Here is a 22,894-nt window from a genome sequence, read left to right on the forward strand (position 1 = left end):
ATCATAGGACCCCATTTCCCTGCCAGGATGGCTGATCTAGGACTGCCCATGTGAACTGAGGTGGGTCATTCAGAGAACACCCTTGAACTCTGATGGCTCCAAGCTTCTTTCCTTACTAGGAGATGCCTTCGGGATATAAAACACAAGGCAGGTAGCTAACTCCCATATTAGGTGTAGAAGCCTTAAGGAAGAAATTTGTCAAGCTAAGACCTTCAAAGGAGAGGAAAGGGAAAGAGTGAGGGTGAGAAAGAGAGAACTGATGACTTCTGATTCCCTGGGTCCAGTCACTGAGATTTTTGTATTTGCTCTGATTCTTGTGTCCTGGATTCCTAGAATCATTTCAATGAGTCTCCACTTTCTGTAAATCCAGTTGGAGTGGTCTCCTCTCAAATGTGATTCAGACTTTGTTCTAGATCCTTCCCAATCATTGTACATATCCCAGACTCAAACAGAGGTACCCATTTGTTTCAGCACCATTAAGAGTGAAACACAAGGCAGGTAGTTTATTCTTTATTCTTTATTGAGAATAGGGTGTGCAGACCACCAAATACAGTTCACCAGCATCCTGGTCAGGAGTGCCCTAAGTGTGAGTGAGTGTTTGCTCAGAGCAGCCTTACTGATACCTGAACCACTCCAAGCATTTACACTGCCTGTGCCAGGCCAATCCTGTCATTTCCTCGATCATACACGGAGAAATACAGCCTCAGGAAGACGGCACCCAGGATCCAGTTCTCTGTAGATGTCCTCACTGTGTTCTCTTTAAAGGTGGTAAAGCAGTGGCCTCTAGAATCCTGGGGGAGTCAGAGACACACACCAGTCAGCCTGAGCTCTTACCTGGGACTTCTCCAATACCCAGACCCAGCACAATTCTTCATTTTATTTCCCTCTTTTGGTAAGTATCATGGGGTTTTCTCAGCAGCAGGGGATATGAGAGTTCATCCAAAACCAAAAGGGGCCAAGACATGAGGTTGCCATGAGGAAGGCTGTGGGGGAGGGGAGGACTGGGAGTTGGGGAAACAGAGGAATGAAAAACAACAAAGTCCTACTGTAGAGCGTAAGGAACTATATTCAATATTCAGTGATAAACCACATGAAAATGAATAAGAAAAATAATATATATTTTATATGTGTATAACTGAGTCACATTGCTGTGCAGCAGAACTTAACGCAACACTGAAGATCAGCCACCCTTCAATATAATTTTTAGAAAAGAGCGAGAGTGTCCATAGTTCTCCTTACTCCCTGTTTCTTTCCTTTTGACTCCTGTTCCTTGTTTTCTCTGCAGAGAATGCCGGTTTTTCTCCTGCATCTCCACAATCTGTACTTTATTAAAAAACTTTATTTTGTATTGGAGTATAGCTGATTAACAATATTCTGAGTTTCAGGTGGACAGTAAAGGGACTCAACCATATGTATCCATGTATCCTGGTCCCAAAGACCCCCTCCCATCCAGGCTGTCATATAACTGAGCGGAGTTCCCTGTGCTACACAGTAACTCATTGTAGTTTATCCATCTTAAATAGAGCAGTGCCCACAACACGTTCTTGAAGACTTAACTCAGCAACTCTGCGAAGCCTCCTTTGGCCCACACTCACCCTCTTTGGCCACTCCAGGGTTGGTTGGGTAACTTACTCTGGTTCTCCATCCCCACTGGTCAATTGTAGCCCTCATCACCCCTAGTAAGTCCCCAGTGCCCCAATGCAGAGCACCTTGGAATGCCATTTGCATGAAATCCAGGGCAGTTTCGCCTAGAACCAAGCAACCCTCTGTATGGCTCCATGAGTTTGTGGTTTTAGAATGCCTCAAATTTGCTCTCTTCCTCAAAGCCTTCTTTGAGCCCATCAGCCAGCTCTCAACTTCCATAGGGTGCTGACATGAAGCCTCCACCCTGTGCCGGGGCTGAGCAGTCACTGTGCACCCTTTAACATCTTAGCATCCAACCTCCTGCACAGGGGTAGGGTACCCCAGCTCACAAAGGAGGCACCTGGCCAGAGCAAGGGGAAGATGGCACTAGGGTGAACATGTAATTTATCATCCAAACCAGGAAAACTTCCAGAAGGGAAAGGAGATTGTTAATCCCTATGGTGGGACATCACACTGGGATTGTCCCAGCCATTCTCATTGTCACATGGCCCATTTCAGGGACTGCTAGAGCCGACTTTCCATGTTCACTGATCTGAGGGTTCAGATTGAACTGAAGCTCTTTGAGGACTGAGGACCTGAGTGTTCCCCTCTCCTTGTGATTCCCACCATGCCAGCATGGTGTGGCATCTCCATATTTATTTAAGGATGGTCAATGTCCCAGACCGCCCTTTACTTTCAAGTGCTTCGTCTTGTGGCAGGCTCTGGCCCAGCCAGAGGGGCTCAGGGGCTCAGGGGCTCAGCAGCATCTGCAATGGTGTGACATGGCCTGAAGAGGGCGCCCTCCTCCCTGCAGCAGCCCAAGTGTTCCTGCAAGTTCCTATTTTCGAACCAACCCTCAGGGTTGTCTCCTCACCTTGTGGATGTAGGCTCGAGCTGGCACTGGGTAGTTGATGCCGTTGATGGTGAAGATAATAGAGGGCAGGGTATAGATGGCAAAACATGAAATGTAGTGCTGTTAGAGAGAGAGGGAGAGAGGTTGGCCCTGAAGATCCTTGTTTGTGGGGAGACAGGGAATGATGCTGGGGCATGACCCTTCACCTCGGAACCCTGTGGTGTGGCACCGATGAGCTTCTGGATACTATTGACCAGTCTTCTTGGGCCAAGGATCAGTGATGTCCCGGTGTCCACAATGGCCTCACAGCCACCAGAACAAGCAATAACCTTTCTTTTCATGGAGATGCTGAGAGACAGTGGAAAAAGCAGGCATCAACGTAACTCTGAGTCTCCCCAGAGCTGGCCCCTTCCTAACTGTCTCCTAAACAGCCCTTTGTCTCTTGCTTTCTTTTCCTTTGCTCTCAACACAGCATCTTTCTTGACATCCTTGAATTCAGTACTTGAATACACCAGGAACTTTTGCACCTTGACACAAACTGGTCTTCCTTCCTAGAATAGTCCCCTCCGCTTTGACTAGCAAATTTCTTCTCGTCTTCCAGATTCCAGCTTAATTGTATTGTTTTCAGGGAAGTCTTTCCCACGGTGTTTATCAGTCTCCTGTCTTGGTCACTTTCTGTAGACCCTTCCTCATGTCTAGCATGTACCAAAATGACAGTTCACCATGTGGGTGAGTCATTTCTTGTACATCTGCCTTCTTAGATGTGAGGGCGAGTTTTATTCTCATTGCCTCCCTAAAGAGCCTGGCACACAGTGGATGAACAATGTTTCTGTGTTGAATGAGTGAATGAAGACTGTAAAAATAATGAATGAGAACCATCCAGAGAGCTGTATCTGGTGGGGAACAAACAATGGGTCAACTGCAGAGTGAAGATGGAGATTCACAGGGGCAGCAGAATCTCATAGTAGGGGGAGAGAGGGACTCCTCTGGGAGAGGGTGTCTCTCAGCACTGTTCCTACAACCAGCTCAGACCCTGAGACCCTGGCCAGGAAATACATGACTAGCCCACAGAAACCCCAAAGGACAGGTCAGCTTTTGTCTGAGGGTATCACACAGAATCCTATCAAGTATGCCTCTTGTCCTCAGGTCAGTCCTGGATCCCACCTTCCTAATTCTCTGTTATAGCCCCTGCCCCACTGTGTTCCCAGGTATGTGGGGTGTCTTTTTAATTAGTTGCTTTCATGTCGTAAGACTGCAGCCAACCTCTCTCCAATGCTGGGTAGCTGCTCCCTAAGGAGACCAGTTTCCCCCATTTTCTCAGGGCTTTCCCTGTTTTTAAACAGACATTTATCTCTGCTGAGAACTTCCTTGGTCCCAGGTAGCCCTGGACAGCTGATCGTCTTATAACTCTGTCCAGGCTAGTGAAATTCTCTCTGATCATCTGTTCACCACACTGTAGAGTCCTCTAACCATGCTCCCCACCTCAAAGGGCAGTGGGTGCAGCCCTCTCCCAGCTGCACAGACTTCTCCGGACACTTTTAGGACCCTGGTCAGAGCCCTGGTCAGAAGGCCTGCAGTGATTATGAACCCATGGATTGTTTGTGTATCTATGTGCTTGTATATGTGTTTGTATGTGTCTCTGTGTGTGTTTGTGTCACTGACTAGCTGTGCATATTTTTATGTGTCTCTGTGTATGTTTATATGTGTCTGCTTCTGTGTTTCCGTGTGTCTGTCTGTTTTGCTGTGGGTGGTGTATATGTCTGTGTGACTGTGTGTTTTAGAATGCATTTGTGTGTGTGTGCCTGTGTCCATGTACAATAGTGGGAGCATCATTGGGCTGACCCTCAGAGGGAGAGGCTTACCGGTCCATGTGTACACTCCAGTCGCCTGTGTGGATCAATGGTACCCAGTTGAGCTCTCCCTTGTAATAGTGGTGGTCCACCCCACCAAACATCACCACACTGCCCTTCGCCCTGCATGTGTAGAGAGAAGAGGGGGCAGGGATTCTTGGAGGACAGTAATGACAGCACTGTCTTAGAGCTGTGCTTGTCTACCCATCAAAGCCTTGTCTACCCAATAAGGTCCCCATTTACCGATGCAGAAATCGAGGCTAGGAGTGATTGAGATCCAGACTGAGGTCGGTTACTGGCTAATGAGTGGCACAGAGGAGGTTAGAAGCTGAATCATCTGGTTGGGCTCCACCCACTATGTCTTCTGAAGAGACCCTGGACCTCCTGTTACATGAATGTTCAGATACATTCAGAGGACAGGGTGCTGAAGCATTTTTACTTTTCCCTTGTCCAGCTTGTCATTTTTCAGAAAAATCAAGTCCTGGGAGCGCTAAGTGCGTGGGTTCAGGTCACCCAGAGTTGGCTCTGCTGGCCTGTGAACTCTACTGTCCAAACAGCCCCACATTCAGAAGGGACCCCACCTCTGCTCTCCCTGTCTTGAAATGCCTAATATTTCTTGAACAAGGGGTCCCATGCTTTGGTTTTGTGTCCCACACTTTCATTTTTCACAGGCTCCTGCAAATTGGGTAGCTGGTCCTGGGCTCCCAGTGAAATGCTAATGAGGAAGGAAAGATATCCACCATCCTTCTCCTTACTTCCTTATCAAATTCATAAGCAAATCCTATTGCCTTAACCTCCAACAGTTTTCCTGTTGCCTTCCATTAGCCATCCCCTTCAATCATCCCCCTAGACCAAGTTACTGGTCTTGAGCCCAGGAGCAGGGTTGTGTTCCAATAAAGCTTTATTCATAAAAGCCAGCGGTGAATCCAGGTAGGCCCCTGGGGCCATAGTTATCCTGGGTTTGATTATCTCTCAGGATACTTCTTTATCAAGTGTTCTATAATTTTCATGGAACTGAAAGCATGTTACAGCTAATTTGGAGAAAAGGATTGTCCATTTCCGACTTACTTGCCCAAGTAGAAGGCAAAAACAGGCTCAGAAAAGGCACCTTGATTCTTCAGGTTGTCAAAGATGGGTATGGTTCTTATGAAGGACATGTCAGGGTAGTTCAAGCCCAAGACGCCATCAAAAGGTACATGCTCAAACCCGTATTCCGCCACGCTTAGTCCGAATTCCTGATCAGTACTTAGAAGGTCCCCAATCTGTGGGAGAGAAGAGTGTTCCTGCTTGCAGATACATGAAGTGGGGCTAGGACTGGGCTGGCTGGGGTGCATTGCCATTAGATCCTCAGAGAATAATTGAGTCTGTTCTGTGTCTTTGGTGGACCTCAGACGGTTAGACCAAACTGGAAGGGAAATTTGGGTTCCATTTGTGAGAGGCTGTGTATTTTAAAACATCTGTCCCTCTGAAAAACACCACCTGAGTGAATCAAATTGGCCTCATGGCTTCTGTACAGGTGTGGCAACCAAGAGTCAGGCCAGGACCGATTGGTGCTGCCTTGTGGAGAAAATGAGTCGAGAGCAAGGTAGCCTTCTCTTTGGCATCACTCTGACCTAATGACAGGAATGGACTGCATTCTGTGTAAGGCACTGTGGATTCTGCATCTGTCCAGGAAGACAGAAGCTGAAAACACAGTCTTGCTTGCAGGGTTCTATGAAATTACTGCCTGGGGAATCCACTTTTGGGGATATGTGTGTATTTGTGTGAGTGTGTATGAGAGAAAGAGAGAGAGGGGAACTACTCAAGTACTTTCGGGGAGGCAGGCCATAGGTTTATTAGATTCTTAAGGGTCCCCTAGAGTGAGAACTCATTTATCAGGCCCCCTGACATCTGAGGCCTCCAATTTCCCACTCTGGATACCTGATCCCTTGACTATCCCTAGGGTCCCCGGATCAATTTTGTCCTGTCCCAATCACCCCACAGCAACTTCAGTCCTGAAAAGCCAGCCCAGCTCCACCACTTACCACATGTGTGACCTCAACAAGGCCCTTGCTGTCTGCACCTCAGTTTCCTCATATGTCTCATGAGCTAATAAGACCACCTGCTGTGTGGGGTTATTGCAGGATTAAACCAGTTATTACCTGAAAGTGCCTGGAACAGTGTCTCAGAATATAAAAGTGCGTGCTTTTCCCCCTCTCTTCTCGCTCACAGCAAAATGAACCTTGAACTGCTCATGGGCAGAAGAGCTGCATGTCCACACCTCAAGCCACTCTCTGGGTTAGCTAATCTGTTTGCTCGTGTGTCACCATGGACACTGCCTCCCCAGGGACAGGATCCTGTGGGTAAGATGGCCAATATCTATGGGAGTTAGACTAAGAAGGGTCCTGCCAGATGGTCCTGCATCTGTTTTGCAAGCATGGTCACTTCATAGCCAGTCTGACTCAGCTTCCATTTACACGTTACCCGAACGGTGTCATAAGCAAGAAATCCTTTCATGCTCCCAGATCCATAGGTGATGCTGAAGGTCTTTTGGGTAGGCCGGAAGGTGGAAGACTGATGATGTCGGAACCTAACGTGTGTAGCTGCAGACACAAGAGATGAGTGTCATCAGATGCCAAGGGTGGAAACAGGGTGGCAGGGCAAGTGAAGGGTGGTCCGGGTACGGGGTGTCTGTACTCACAACAGGCTGAACTGGGGCAAAAGACAGAGGGCACCCACAACTCAGATGAGCCTGTGTCAAAGACAACCTGGAATTCCTGAGGGGGTGTTCCAATGGTGATTTTACCCACGTAGACCATCTACAGGGAAAAGGAGGGAGTGGGTTATTGCTCAACTGGCTACTCTCTATTCCCACACTGTTGCCTCTCTCTGGGTGTCACATATCTCTTGGGATTACTTTTGAATCACTGTGCAGCTCAAAGCCTTTGATGACAGTAGTGCTTGCATTTGATATTTTTTTTTCTGTGCTACATGATATGCAGGATATTGACTCTATGACCAGGCGTTGAAGTGGTACCTCCTGCATTGGAAGCACAGAGGCATAACCACTGAGCTGCCAGGACCACTGGACACCCAGGAGAGTCCTGGTGCCTTCATTTGAGAACCTCTGTAGTCTCTTCCAACCCAGCCTCAGCATCCCCTTCTCCAGGATGTCCTTCTTGATTAACATCAGCCACTGTCTCTAAACTCAGACGACATCCAATCAACACCACACAGATGACCCTTTTCATGACATGTATTTACTCTTTGCCTATCTCTCAGGCTGGCATGGGCATTCTTGAAGACAAAATAAGACCCCCTTTTAATCTAAATACAGTAAACACAGTGTTAGATTCTTATGACCTTACATGAAATACGGGTTCAGTAACTTTTTACTGCTGTGGTTCTTGCATCTGTGGAAACTGAATTCTTCTGCCTGAGGATTCACAATTGCTTGGCAGTTGGTTGGTTCTACCTTTTGATCAGTGATGGTTCACTCTTCATCTGTGACTGAGTGGCTCACTTAGTTCAGAAGGAACAATCTCCCTCAAACTAATGACACATCTTTGACACAGAAATGGATGTTTACCTGCCACCTGGTCATTGCCGGGCCCTGTCACCAAGACCAAGAGTTGAGGATGAGAGTGCCTTCTTCTCTGGGTGGCGTACCTGTTTCCCAGGCTTTCTGCCTCCTGTAGGAGTCCCAACCCCAACATCCCACTTGGCCTCTCCAGATGAGCCCCAGTGCTAGGCTAGAGCACGAGGGGGCGCTGTGGAGCACCACCCCCAATACACTCACATCCATGATGTTCCTCAGGGGATGAATAGTTATATTTGAGCCACGAGAAGAAATCTGGGACTGTCTGTAAGCATGTTCCTTCAGGAAGTTTTTCAGCATGCTTTTTTCACTGAGGGTTTTTCTCATGGTCTTCACTTTTGTTAGAGGTATTCTTTCATTGAGCATTTGACAAAGAAAACAAAGAAGCTACAATTAGCTGTCAGTGTTAAGGTATATTGTCATTGTAATGGCCCTGTGTATTTTCCAATCATTTTTATGAGTCACCTAATTATCAGAATTTTATGCATATACTATGGTAAACACATAGGTTTGAATACAGGTTCTTTTCTGCAATCTTGGGTGAGCCATATGACCATGTGGGATCTCAGTCTCCCCCTAGGTAAAATGGTGGAATGTAACAATTCAAACCCTCCAAATAGAATATCTTGGGGATAAGTGAAGTGATGGATATAAGGTACCTGATAAATAGGAAATGGATGACAATGACATCCATCTCAACAATGACAGCCATTAGCATTGCTGTTGCCATCCCATGTGTCCTTCTCATAGAAGCTCAGGGAAGGAGGTAGAAGGGGGACTCTTATCCTCTTTTACAATGGAGCAGTTTGAAATGCAAGAGGTTTCTGAGTTGGCTTGGGTCACACTGCTTGTCAGATATGAAACAGTGTATATAAAACAGTGTATCTATCTCCAAGTTGAAAGAGAATTGAGACTTCAAAGAAGAATCAAGGAGATAGGGAAAAAGTGAGGAAAATTTAGGGGCTCGAGAAGGAAGGATGAGTCAACTGAAAAATTAAAAGAAAACAACACAGAGAGAAATACACTCACAGAGACTTCCAAAGAAATGGAGAGATAAATGACAGTGATACAGAGATGCAGACATAGACATATACACACTGAAGTATATGGGGGAAAAATAAGACATGTTGAATAAAATGTAGAAAAGTGCTATTCCACAAGACCACATCGACATCTGCATAGACTGTGCACTGAACAGTTGCAAGGAGTTCTATTTTCAATAGATCATGAGATGAATGGACCCCAAGAGTTGTGCAATCACGCAAATTTACACCAAGACCCTTGGGATCCACAGTTCCTATAGCAAGTTACTTATCAATAAGTAAGAGTTGAACATTAAGACTGTCAGGGATATATTCCATTCCCTTTTAAACCTGATGGGTGGAAGAATAGTCAGATGAAAAGAAAAATTTGAGAAAGGAATATGATGTGGATTACAGTCCCCATACTTACATGACTATGCACTCTGAGAAGGCAACCAGCCCGAGGAGCACAAGCCACTTCATACTTCTTTCTTAGCTCCAAGTACTCAGAGAAGTTCAGGTTCTTAGCATGTAGTGGTGACCAGAAGCCCCTAGTTATATATGCTCTGACATGCCTTGTTTTCCCCTTTGGGCCACTAAAAGTTCTGAGAAAACACAAATCTCAAGATAAAATCTTTACCTCCTTCAGTGTCCTTGGTGAGTGGACTTTGAAGCCTCTCAGAATACAGAGAATTGAACTATAATCTCTTCCTTGAAGCTTGGCTGGAAAATAAAACTGATCTGCATGGGCATCTACAAAGATGGAGAACCTTGACTACTTGGAGGAAAAAATGCTAAGAACATCATGAAAATGGATACTAAGGGCCATGCTCGACATTCTTGGTTTCATGTCATCTTCCTAGCCACTTCATGAGAAATGCATTGCTGTCTTTGTTGGAGAGGAGATTGCCAGGAAGATAAGTTGTCAAATGGCAAAGTGAAGAGTTCAGGGACAGCCCAGGGACAAACAACTGGCTTTACTTAGTGAGTCTAATGGCAGACATCAGGGGTACCTATGATGCCAGTCTGCATCAAAGATCTAGGGCAGAGCAGTACTTCAATTGCATGCTTGCAGTATTGGAAGAAATGTCATATGCATCCACAAGATATTTTATATCATCCAACAAATGTACAAGGAAGAACTGTGTGCTGGGTTCTGGGTTAAAGGTTTCAAAGTCAAAGTTGATCAAGACAAAACTAGTCTCTATCTTAAGAGTGCTAGCAGTCTAGCTCTCAAAAACTCTTGGCCCCAGGAGGCAAGAGAAATGATAATAGGACTAGGTTGCCATGTTGGACTCTGGGCAGTACAGGCTTTACCACTGAGAGCAACCTTTCCTACATTTCACCCATGCTGGAGAGCAGGCCAGTTGGCCATGTTTTCAAGAGAAGTCATAAGTTTGGATATTTATGTACAATCTACTGATTTTAATGTTCAGTTCAGTTCAGTAGCTCAGTTGTGTCCGACTCTTTGCGACCCCATGAATCGCAGCACGCCAGGCCTCCCTGTCTATCACCAACACCCAGAGTTCACTCAGAGTCACGTCCATCGAGTCAGTGATGCCATCCAGCCATCTCATCCTCTGTCGTCCCCTTCTCCTCCTGCCCCCAATCTCTCCCAGCATCAGAGTCTTTTCCAATGAGTCAACTCCTCACATGAGGTGGCCAAAGTACTGGACTTTCAGCTTTAGCATCATTCCTTCCAAAGTAATCCCAGGGTTGATCTCCTTCAGAATGGACTGGTTGGATCTCCTTGCAATCCAAGGGACTCTCAAGAATCTTCTCCAACACCACAGTTCAAAAGCATCAATTCTTCGGCACTCAGCCTTCTTCACAGTCCAACTCTCACATCCATACATGACCACAGGAAAAACCATAGCCTTGACTGGATGGACCTTTGTTGGCAAAGTAATGTCTCTGCTTTTGAATATGCTATCTAGGTTGGTCATAACTTTCCTTCCAAGGAGTAAGCGTCTTTTAATTTCATGGTTGCACTCACCATCTGCAGTGAATTTGGAGCCCCCCAAAATAAAGTCTGACACTGTTTCTACTGTTCCCTCATCTATTTCCCATGAAGTGATGGGACCTCATGCCATCATCTTCGTTTTCTGAATGTTGAGCTTTAAGCCAACTTTTTCACTCTCCTCTTTCACTTTCATCAAGAGGCTTTTTAGTTCCTCTTCACTTTCTGCCATAAGGGTGGTGTCATTTGCATATCTGAGGTTATTGATATTTCTCCTGGCAATCTTGATTCTAGCTTGTGTTTCTTCCAGTCCAGTGTTTCTCATGATGTACTCTGCGTATAAGTTAAATAAGCAGGGCGACAATATACAGCCTTGACGTACTGCTTTTCCTATTTGGAACCAGTCTGTTCCATGTCCAGTTCTAACTGTTGCTTCCTGGGGCACTTGCAATCTTCCCAAACCAGGTCTCAAACCCATATCTTAAGCACTGGATCAGAAAGGAAAACATTCTTGAAGGAATTTGAAATACATCACTTTTAAATGAAACTTGGCACCATGGCCTATTTTTGAGGAGACTAATAGAGTGTTGTCCCCTACTGTAAGCAACCTCCTGAGATCAGGACTGATTTAGTTTCCCCTCCCAAGTGTTCCTATAGCATCTTGAAGCTGTCCCTGCCATGTGGTTTTGATCTTGCTTGAGTTTCTGAAATCCACACTAGACCACAGCTTCCAGAGGGCAGGCCTGTCACTTGACTCACTTGTAAGTATATGTCAGTAGATCTTATCTCATTATACCAGACTCTAATGTCAAGACAAGGCTAACACAAAGATCAGTTATTCTATTATGAGTGTTAGGTTACAAGTACAATGACTGTAATCAAACCCTAAATAACATTTGTCTTAAATACAAGACAATTTCAATTCACTCTCATACAATGTTAGTGCACGTCTCTCCACAGGGGTGGGAACCCACTTCTTTCTTGTCACATCTTCCACCTCTGCTACTTACCTCTTGTCTGATATGGCTGCTCCAGTCATTACATGTGCATTCCAGCTAGTGGGACAGAAAATAATACTTCCATTTGGAAGTGACATATCACCTCTACTCAAATTCCACTCTCCGAAGTATCTTCCATGGTCATGGCAAACCTGGGGGTGGTTTCTGGGGGTCCACAGAAGGGCAGGGGAATGTGATCTTACTATAGAACATTCATGATGAGTAACAAGGGCCACCGCTCTTCATTCATGTCCCTGTAATTCATTGTTCTTTGGTTCTCCCCACACAGCTCTCAGTCTGTTTTGGGCTACAGATATGGATATGGAAGAGGCTATAAGAGAGGAAATGGCCCAGGCTGTACAAATAAGGAGAAAACAAGAAAGGAAAGAAGATAAGAAAATATAAAAATGCAAAATCTATAGAAAAGCCTGCTTGTAGTCATAATTTTGCATTCATGCAATTTATGTATACTTGTGGTTTATGAATCAATTTATAAAGTAAAAAATAAGACAAATGTAAAATATAAATATATTAACTAAACCCAACAAAATAATAAATTGAAAGTGAAGTCGCTCAGTCATGTCCGACTCTTTGCGACCCCATGGACTGTAGCCTACCAAGCTCCTCTGTCCATGGGATTTTCCAGGCAATAATACTGGAGTGGATTGCCATTTCCTTCTCCAGAGGATCTTCCCAACCCAGGGATCGAACCCGGGTTTCCTGCATTGTAGACAGACGCTTTACCATCTGAGCCACCAGGGAAGTTAACAAAATAAGGCTAGATCATATTAAACACATAATAGTATCAGGATTAAGTTTGGATGCACATTGCATCCAAACCAAAACTTTAGCAAGATAAACTTGACTTTTCTCCCCCACTGAAACAAAGCTGGAGGTGGGCCAGCCAGAACTTGGGTGGTGTCCATCTCCAGGGTTACATGTTTGTTCAATACAGCTTCAGGAATTCCAACCATCACAACTAAAATCCAGACAATAGTTAGGAAGTAGGTGGGGAAGGGAAGAATCTCATCTCTCTGCTTGCATCTCAAAGTCACCAGTCATGACTAAGAGCACAGGTGGGTAGGAAATGCAGTCCTGTAGCTACTGGGCTCATAGCTATATAACAAACTATTTTCAGTCTTGAAAGAGAAGCAGAGAATAGATCATTTTGTAGGTAGCCAGCAGTGTCTGCCTTAAAGAACAAACCTTTTCTGAATGGATTAGGCTGAACGGCTGGACACAGTGTGGGAGCCAGGGGGAAGGAGTAGCAACGAGAAACAGCTAGATGGATCTGAACTGTGCTCCAGAAAAAAGAGGCAGGCTGGTCAGTAGAGATCTTCTAAGGACTGAAATGAAGATTACACATACCACATGACCCAATTTGTTTTGAAAACTTCTTTCCAACTCAGGTCCCAAATCTCTCTCAGTCTTCAGCTTCTAAATACCTTGCCTTTGTTACCTCACATCCTGACCTACCTGTCTCACCTTCCTTATTTCTGTTCACATCACTTATCCATCTAGTTCACCACCATTACAAAATCCAGTATTGAGAACTTTTCAACACTTTCTAGAATTGGGTTGAAACACAGTGACTCTTTCTACTTTAGTATTTGTTTGTCCTGATCAAGGTTGTTTGAAAGGACTGAGATGGCTAGAATTATGGAGATCTCACGTTTCCTCTAAAATCCCAACCAGGAATGTGATTTCCTTGGACCTGGAGGGGATGTGTTCACTTTTGGATCCACAGGTCTTAGCAGAACAGTAAGTCCCCTTGTATACGAACAAATTACATTTGAAAAGGGTGTTCAAAAATCCCAATTTCTTCATAAGTCCAGCAAAGTTACTTAGGTAGCCAACTAAGACAATTGGCTATATATTGCTGTGGATTAATAGCTTTATGACACTTTTTACACAAATAATACATAAAAAACAAACACAAACAATAACAGAATCATTTTTAATCTTATAGTACCTGGATAGGGAATGGCAACCTACCCCACTATTTTTGTTTGGAGAATCACCATGGAAATAAGACCCTGGCAGACTGCAGTCCATGTGTTTCAAAAGTCAGATGCAGCTGAGCAACTAAAAACACCTTTAAAAATAAAATAGTAGTACTGTCTACATTACCACTGCGTTTATACTTTCTTTCAGAAAGTGAAGCCTTGAACTAAAAGTCCTGCACTATTGTACTCCATACAGTTCTGTATAGTAAAGTACGCAAAATTACACCCACTTGTTTGGATGTGCCCATGACAATGTGTGTCAGATCTGTGAACTAACTGATGTGAATGCACTTGCAAATGCACTTTTACATGTTTGACAGTTTTCAACTTGAATGTTTATATGTAACAAACTTGCTACACAGGTTTTCAGTGAATGTATATAGTGAAGGAACAAGAGAGGAGAGTAAGGAGCTGCCTGTTCTTTCCCTTTTTGCATGTATTATGGCCACTTTGAATAGGAATTTCACTGGATGTAATTGAGGCCTGGTGTATGGGAACATGGCTGCAAGTGACAGAGGACCAGGATCCCAGGCGGTAGGACAAGAGCCATGGTTGGTTGAAAACAGCCAAGAGTGCAAAATAGGAGGAAACAAGTTTTCACTGGTTTATGTGAAAGACTTAGCAAATATCTGGATTTCTGTGTAGTGATTGAGCAGTGGATTAGAGGAGCAGTCCCTGTTGCCCAGGATGAGCAAGATAGGAGAAGAGAGAGGAGACTGAACCCTGAAAATGAAATGTATCCCAGGTCAAGTATGTCTAGTATTGAAGGGATGTAAGTCCTGTCAATTTATCTGCTCCGTTCTGCAAAGAATTAGAGTTGTAAAAGAGGGAAGGTCCACACTATGCTAGCACCTTATTCTTCTTCTGTCCAGTGAACATTGATTTCTAATGCCATTTCTTTATAAACAGAGGATGCACTTTGTATGATTTAAGTCTTCTAATTTACTGTTCCATATAAACTTTTGGTGCTGTTCTGTGCCCAGGCACATGGGGCCCTGGGGCCTTGCAGGCTCTGTTTCTGCTCAGAGTGCACTGTATGGGGATCTGCTGTCGTCTGGGCCCTGGGTTATATCTTCAGTCTGGGTTCACATCTGAGGGGTTAACTCTAGTTGGGTTTAATTCTATCATCTTGCTCTTTATCTTCAGTTTGTCCCATGTTCTTTCTTTCCATTTCTCTTTTTATGCCTGACTTCTTTGTGACTGAGAAGTTTTTATGATTCCCTTTTATATCCTTTGCCACTTTATTAACTGTAACTGTTTTTTTTTAAAAATTTTACTTTATTTTACTTTACAATGCTGTATTGGTTTTGCTATTCATCATCATGAATCCACCATGGGTGCACACGTGTTCCCAATCCTGAACCCCCCTCCCACCTCCCTCCCTATACCATCTCTCTGGGTCATCCCAGTGCACCAGCCTCAAGCATCCTGTTTCCTGCATCAAACCTAGACTGGCAATTCGTTTCTTATATGATATTATACATGTTTCAATGCCATTCTCCCAAATCATCCTACCCTCTCCCTCTCCCACAGAGTCCAAAAGACTGTTCTATACATCTGTGTCTCTTTTGCTGTCTCGCATACCGAGTTATCGGTACCATTTTTCTAAATTCCACATATATGTGTTAGTATACTGTACTGGTGTTTTTCTTTCTGGCTTACTTCACTCTGTATAATAGGCTCCAGTTTCATCCACCTCATTAGAACTGATTCACATGTATTCTTTTTAATGGCTGAGTGATACTCCATTGTGTATATGTACCACAGCTTTCTTATCCATTCATCTGCTGATGGACATCTAGGTGGCTTCCATGTCCTGGCTACTATAAACAGTGCTGCGATGAACATTGGGGTACATGTGTCTCTTTCAATTCTGGTTTCCTCACTGTGTATGCCCAGCAGTGGGATTGCTGGGTCATAAGGCAGTTCCATTTCCAGTTTTTTAAGCAATATCCACACTGTTCTCCATAGTGGCTGTACTAGTTTGCATTCCCACCAACAGTGTAAGAGGGTTCCCTTTTCTCCACACATTCTCCATCATTTATTGCTTGTAGACTTTTGGATTGCAGCCATTCTGACTAGTGTGAAATGTTTTAAAAGTAGTTTTAAGATCCATGGTATGCATCTTTAACTTGCCAGTCTATCATTATTAATTATGATAATCATTAAATTATTTATTTATTTATCATTTCTTTGTCTGTACTGGGTCTTAGCATGGCATGCAGGATCTTCTTTGTGCTAGGGACTCTCTATTTTAGGATGGCAAGCTCAGTACTTGCAGCGTGTAAACTCTATTTGAGACATGCAGGCTTAGTTGCTCATTGACATGTGGGATCTTAGTTATCTGGGAAAGGAACAAAACTTTGCCATTTGCAAATGTTTTGCATTGCAAAGTAGATCCTTAACCACTGGACCACCAAAGAAGTATTTACCTTTTAATACATATTACATACGTGTCATTTTGGGTACTGTTCATTCCCCTTGTAGATCCAGATTTTCACTTCGTCTTAAATTCCTTCTGACTTGAGACCTTTTAAAAAACATTTATTACATTGGTCTGTTGGTGGTGATGCAGTCTTGTAGTTGTTGTATGTCTGAGAAAGTATTTTATCTTGTTTTTGATATGTATTTTTCTTGGGTATAGAATTCTGAGTCAATTATATTTCTCTCAGCATTTTAAGATGTGGTGCCATTGTCCTCTGGCTAACATTGTTTCATATGCCTAATTTGCTGTCATCCCCATTTTTTGTTCTACTGTGTCTGTTTTTCCTTCTGGTTACATTTCTCTGGTTGATTGTCTTAAACCATGACTTATGATGTGCCTTTGTATAGTTGTCATATTTCTTGTCCTTGAGTTAATTGAGCTTTTGTGTTAATGGGTTTAAAGCTTTCATCATATCTGGAAATTTTTCAGCCAGTAATTATGAAGTTCTTTTCTCTATTCTCTTGTCTTTCACTTCCTGTGGGATTCCGTTTACATATATTTTAGCACTCTTAAAGTTACTTCAAATCTCTGTGATGCACAAATAATTTTTTCCCACAGTCTTTCCATTTCTATTTTACATGTCTCTATTTAACATACTCAATATTCTTCAGCTTCGTGAATATAAGGGTTATTGATGTAGTAAGTTGGTGATGGATAGGGAGGCCTGGCGTGCTGCGATTCATGATGTCGCAAGGAGTCAGACACGACTGAGTGACTGAACTGAACTGAAGCATTTTAATGCCCTTCCCTGCTAATTATATAATATATGTTTTACTTGTGTTTTTACTAATTGTTTTTTCCTTCATTATGGATATATTCTTGCTTCCTTAGACATCTGGATTTTTTTTTCTTTTTAAATTTATTTATTTATCTTTATCAGAGGATACTTACTTCACAATATTGAGATGAAAGTAGGACAAATACTTTCACAATTTATAGGGAAATTTTATTTTTTTATATTTATGTTTATTTTATTTATTTTTTTGCTTTACAATACTGTATTGGTTTGCCAAACATCAGCATGAATCAAATCTTAAATTGGATTGTGGATGTGGTCACTTACCTTTAGATGCTGGATATTTTTAAATTTTTATAAATTATTCCTTTCATTGTTTGCAAACACTGTTAATTTCTTGGAAACAATTTCATTTTTTGAAGGCATGCTGTTCAGGTTTTTAAGCTGAGATGAAACCAGCCTTTAGACCAGGTTTAAAATTTCCCACTAGCAAGGCAATATTGTCTTCAGGGCCTTATTGATCTCATGGGAATTATGAGTAATTTCCATGCTGATGGGTGGGGACACAATTAGACTTGGTGCAATTTGAGACTCAAGGATTGTTCCCTATAATTCTGACCAGTACTATCAATGCTCTGCTTAAAACTGGAGGGGTACCACCTGTACTTTCCCACAGTTCTGTGTATGTAGCTCTCTCCTGTGAGCTCTAACTATATAGAGTCACAAATCTCTCTTCTTGGGGAGACTGTCTCTGCCTAGATATCCGTTCCATGTATGTGTTGGAAACTAATTCTAGAGTTGAAGCAATTGTAGAACTCACCTTGCTTGCTCCCCTCCTCAAGAATCCATTCTCTGCTGTCAGATGTTTGATGTAAAAGAATGCTCTTTCTTTAGTCTTTTCTACTTTGGAGTTGTTTGAGACAGGAGGATAAATGTGTCCTTTGCTCCTCTATGTCTACCAAAATGGAGGTCCCCCTGCAATCAGAACTCACTGAATGCCTTGTGAATGCTAGGCACTGACTTCTGTGCATGGGTGCAGACTTGGCTGGGGTTAAGTGTTGGGGCCTTAGTCTTAGGGAGCCCCAGTCTTGCTGGAGAAACATGCCAATTACAAATAGCATTTGCTATGTGGTATGTTCAGTTCAGTTCAGTCTCTCAGTCATGTCCCACTCTTCACAACCCCATGGACTGCAGGACGCCAGGGCTCGCTGTTCTTCATGAACTCCTAGAGTTTGGGTAAACTCATGTCCATCAAGTCAGTGATGCTGTCCAACCATCTCATCCTCTGTTGTCCTTTTCTCCTCCTGCCTTCAATCTTTCCCAGTAACAGGGTCTTTTCTAATGAGTCAGTTCTTCACATCAGGTGGCCAAAATATTGGAGGTTCAATTTTAGCATCAGTCCTTCCAATGAATATTCAGGACTGATTTCCTTCAGGATTGACTGGTTTGATTTCCTTGTACTTGAAGGGACTCTCAAGAGTCTTGTCCAACACCACAGTTCAAAGCCATCAATTCTTCATCGCTCACCATTCTTTATGGTGTAACTGTCACATCCATACATTACAACTTGAAAAATCATAGCTTTGATTATACTGAACATTTTCAGCAAAGTAATGTCTCTGTTTTTTAAAAAATTGTATAGATTTGTCACAGCTTTCCTTGAAATGAGCAAGCATCTTTTAATATCATGACTGAAGTCATTATCTGCAGTGATTTTGGGGCCCCTTCAAATAAAGTCTCTCACTGTTCCCATTGTTTCCCCATGTATTTGCCATGAACTGATGGGACCAAATGCCATGATCTTTATTTTCTGAATGTGGAGTTTAAACCAGGTATTTCACTCTCCTCTTTCACTTTCATCAAGGGGCTCTTTAGCTCCTGTCCAATTTATGCCATTAGGGTAATGTCTTCAGCATGTCCTTAGTTTTGTGTGTATTGATATTACACACAGCAATCTTGATTCCAGCTTGTGCTTCATCCAGTTGGGTATTTGGCATGATGTACTCTGCATATAATTTAAATAAGTGAGGTGACAGTATACAGCCTTTACCTACTCCTTTCCCAATCTGGAATCAGTCCGTTGTTCCATGTTCAGCTCTAACTGTTGCTTCTTGACCTGCAAACAGATTTCTCAGAAGGCAGGTAAGATGGTCTGGTATTCCCATCTATGTAAGTTTTATACATTTTGTTGTGATCCACACAGTCAAAGGCTTTTGCATGGTCAATAAAACAGAAGTAGGTGTTTTTCTAGAATTCTCTTGCTTTTTCTATCATCTAACGAATATTGGCAATTTGATCTCTGGTACCTCTGCCTTTTCTAAATCCTTGAACATATGGAATTTCATAGTTCATGTACTGTTGAAGACTTGCTTGGGGAGATTACTTTGGTAGCATGTGAGATGAGTGCAACTGTGTGGTAGTCGAACATCCTTTGAAATCACCTTTCTTGGGAATTGCAATGAAATCGACCTTTCTTGTCCTGTGGCCACTGCTGAGTTTTCCAGATTTGCTAGCATATTGAGTGCAGCACTTTAACAGCATCATCTTTTAGAATCTGATATAGCTCTATTGCAATGCCATCACCTCCACTAGCTTTGCTCATAGTGGTGCTTCTGAAGGCCCATTTGACTTTGCATTTCAGGATGTCTAGGTCTAGGTGACTGATCACACCATCGTGGTTATCTGGGTCATTAATATCATTTTTGTGCAGTTTTCCTATGTATTCTTTCAACCTCTTCTTAATATATTCTGCTTCTGTTAGGTCCATACCATTTCTCTCTTTTATTGTGCCCATCTTTGCCTGAAACATTCCCTCCCAATCTCTAATTTCCTTGAAAAGATCTCTGGTCTTTACCATTCTAATGTTTTCCTATGTTTCTTTGCAGTGATCATTTAGGAAGGCTTAAAAAAATTTTTTTTTAATGTATTCTTGCTATTCTTTGGAACTATGCATTCAGATGGGTATGTCTTTCCTTTCTCCTTTGCCTTTTGCTTCTCTTCTTTTCTAAGTTATTTGTAAGTCCTCCTAAGACAACCATTTTGCTTTTTTGCATTTCTTTTTCTTGGGGATGGTCTTGATGTGGAATGTACGGATCAAAAAACAAAGATCATGGAATTCAGTTCTATCACTTCATGGAAAATACCTGGAGAAACAATGAAAACAGTGACAGACTTTATTTCTCTGGGCTCCAAAATTACTGCAGAGAGTGACTGCAGTTTAAAAAAAAAAAAAAAACAAAACAACACACTAGCTCCTTGGAAGAATAGCTATGAAAAACCTGACAGCATACTAAAAAGCAGAGGCATTATTTTAGAAGCAAAAGTCTGTAGAGTCAAAGCTATGGTTTTACCAGAAGTCGTGAGTGGATGTGAGAGTTGGACCATAAAGAAAGCTGAGCAGCAAAGAATTGATGCTTTTGAACTGTCGTGTTGGACAAGACTCTTGAGAGTCCCTTGGACTGCAAGGATATCCAACCAGTCCATCCTAAAGGAAATCCGTCCTGAATATTCATTGGAAGGGCCAATGCTGAAGCTGAACCTCTAATACTTTGGCCACCTGATGGGAAGAACTGACTCATTAGAAAAGACCCTGATGCAGGGAAAGATTAAAGGCAAGAGGGAAAGAGGAAGACAGAAAATGAAATTGCTGGGTGGTATCATCAACTTGATGAACATGAGTCTGAGCAAGCTCCGGGAGTTGGTGATGAACAGGGAAACCTGGCGTGCTGCACCCCATGATACAGAAAAGAGTTGGATATGACTAAGAGACTGAACTGAACTGATGTACAGAGGACATTAGGGTGTAGGCAGAAGCCTCGGGATCCAGTCAAGCCTGTGGCTCTGGTTGGAGTGCTGAAAAATTTAGGCGGAAAGGGAGGCTTCCCATCCTCTGGTGCAGCTCCTTGAATCCAAGGCAAGGAGCACATGATTTTGAATGTGTTAACAAATATTGTTTTCCATAAAAAAAAAAAAACAAAAACAAAAACTGTTTTCTTCAGGAGTGAGAACTTTGACTGAGTCTGTTCTCTAGATTTTACTGAACAATGTGGAAGGAATATGGAGTGGGCTGAATCTGCAAAAATTAAGTGACCAGCTGCTGGATGGCCAGGATTATGGTAGACATTCTACACTAGATGGAAAACAAATCCAGAGAAAAAGGTCTCTTCTGGAGTGTACATGTCAATGTATCACATTGTTTCAGAAGATCACTTCAATCATGTTTTGGGGCAAGCAAGAAATGCAAGATGGGTGGTTTGCTTTTGTCAATTCCTGTGGGTAGTTAGATGACTAAATGTTTGGTTACTTAATTGCATGGTCGGAATTATGCTTGGGAAAGAAAACAAGATGAGGCCCACACATATTTCATCATTAAACAGCAAGCATAGGAAGGTATCTAAGGCAACTGTAGGTAATTTAAACATGAGGGGCCAAAGGGGACAGATTCATTTAACCGGGTGAGATTGGATTGTACAGGTTGCCATAGCTGTTGCTATGACAAGTAACTATAACAGCTACTTTTTGCTATGCTGGAGATGTGGGAAACTGACAAGAGACCAAGAGCCTTTACGACTTTCCTTGCAGTGTGATTTCAGGGGAGAAGTAATTGATAAGGAAAGGCTGACTGGTAAGACTGAGGAAGGGAGTAATCTGAGCCAGTAATTATTTGCTCTTGTGGGAGCCCAGAAAACAGAAGCATCGGCTCAGTCAGAGTTCTGTGTCAGGGTTCAGAAATAGATGTCATTCGGCTTGAATCAATATTTAGCCTCTGGGATGGCAGCCATAACCTCTAAACAGAAGATTTCCTTCTCCCCAAGTGGTAGAATAAATCATATTTGTTCCGGACTCAGGAACCCAGAAAGCTCTATGGGCCACTTGCTCTTTGCCGGCACACATGCAATCTTGAAGGTGAAAAAATCATGGTGCCCATTTTCCAGATGAGAAAACTGAGGTTAAGGGACTTGATCAAGGCCACACAGCTAAGCATGTGAAAATCAAAGCACAAACCCAGTGTAACAGTCCTCAAATTGTGTGATTTTGCTCCATACCCATTGGGAGTGTTGGGTGTCATCTGGCACTATTGCTTAGGCAGAAGCAAGCAATGTTCAGGCTTCAGTTGAAGAAAGTAAGGGAAACCAGTAGACCATTAAGCTATGACCTAAATCAAATCCCTTATGATTATATAGTGGAGATGAAAAATAGATTCAAGGTCCAGGGTCTTTTGAATCTATTTTTCATGTTTGGGAACGCATGTAAGAATTAAAGATTTTAAAATTAAAAAAATAAAAAACTAAAAAAAAAAGTGAATTCATAAAAAAATTCAGTTATAAGCAATTGATTAGAAAAAAAAAAAAGAAAAATAGATTCAAGGGATTAGGTCTGGTAGGCTGAAGAACTATGGATGGAGGTTTGTTACATAGTACGGGAGGTGGTCGCCAAAACCATCCCTAAGAAAAACAAATGTGAGAAGGAAAAAGGGTTGCCTGAGGAGGCCTTAAAAACAGCTGAGAAAATAAGAGAAGAGAAAGGCAAAGGAGAAAGGTTAATATATACCCAATGGAATGCAGAATTCCAGAGAATAGCAAGGAGAGATAAGAAAGTCTTTGTAAGTCAACACTGCAAGAATTAGAGGAAAACAGTAGGATTGTAAAGAGCATAGATCTCTTCAAGAAAATTGGAGCTACTAGAGGAACACTCCATGCTTAGATGGGCACAATAAAGGACATAAAGTCAAAGACCTAACAAAAGCAGATGAGATTAAGAAGAGGTGGCAAGAATGCACAGAAG

General features: G+C 42.7%; 1 protein-coding gene across 1 annotated transcript; it reads right to left on the reverse strand.

Moving 5' to 3' along the window:
- Positions 469-9,446, reverse strand: LOC102179637 (pregnancy-associated glycoprotein 1-like). Its single transcript, XM_005699664.2, has 9 exons — positions 9,356-9,446; positions 8,105-8,255; positions 7,007-7,124; positions 6,790-6,908; positions 5,395-5,588; positions 4,339-4,449; positions 2,683-2,824; positions 2,498-2,596; positions 469-791 (listed from the first exon to the last, which is right to left on the reverse strand). The coding sequence occupies exons 1-9, from the start codon at positions 9,406-9,408 to the stop codon at positions 642-644; spliced, it is 1,137 nt and encodes a 378-aa protein (XP_005699721.1). The 5' UTR covers positions 9,409-9,446; the 3' UTR covers positions 469-641.

The sequence above is a fragment of the Capra hircus genome, chromosome 29 (genome assembly GCF_001704415.2).
Source record: "Capra hircus breed San Clemente chromosome 29, ASM170441v1, whole genome shotgun sequence".
NCBI lineage: Eukaryota > Metazoa > Chordata > Mammalia > Artiodactyla > Bovidae > Capra > Capra hircus.

What these genes read in the sequence shown, in the direction of transcription:
- LOC102179637 (XM_005699664.2), bottom strand. Translation starts at nt 9,408, where the DNA reads ATGAAGTGGCTTGTGCTCCTCGGGCTGGTTGCCTTCTCAGAGTGCATA. An exon ending in TTCTCAGAGTGCATAGTCAT is followed by an intron (nt 8,256 to 9,355) that starts GTAAGTATGGGG and finishes GCTCAATGAAAG; the next exon opens with AATACCTCTAACAAAAGTGA. An exon ending in CCACACCACAGGGTTCCGAG is followed by an intron (nt 2,597 to 2,682) that starts GTGAAGGGTCAT and finishes TCTCTCTAACAG; the next exon opens with CACTACATTTCATGTTTTGC.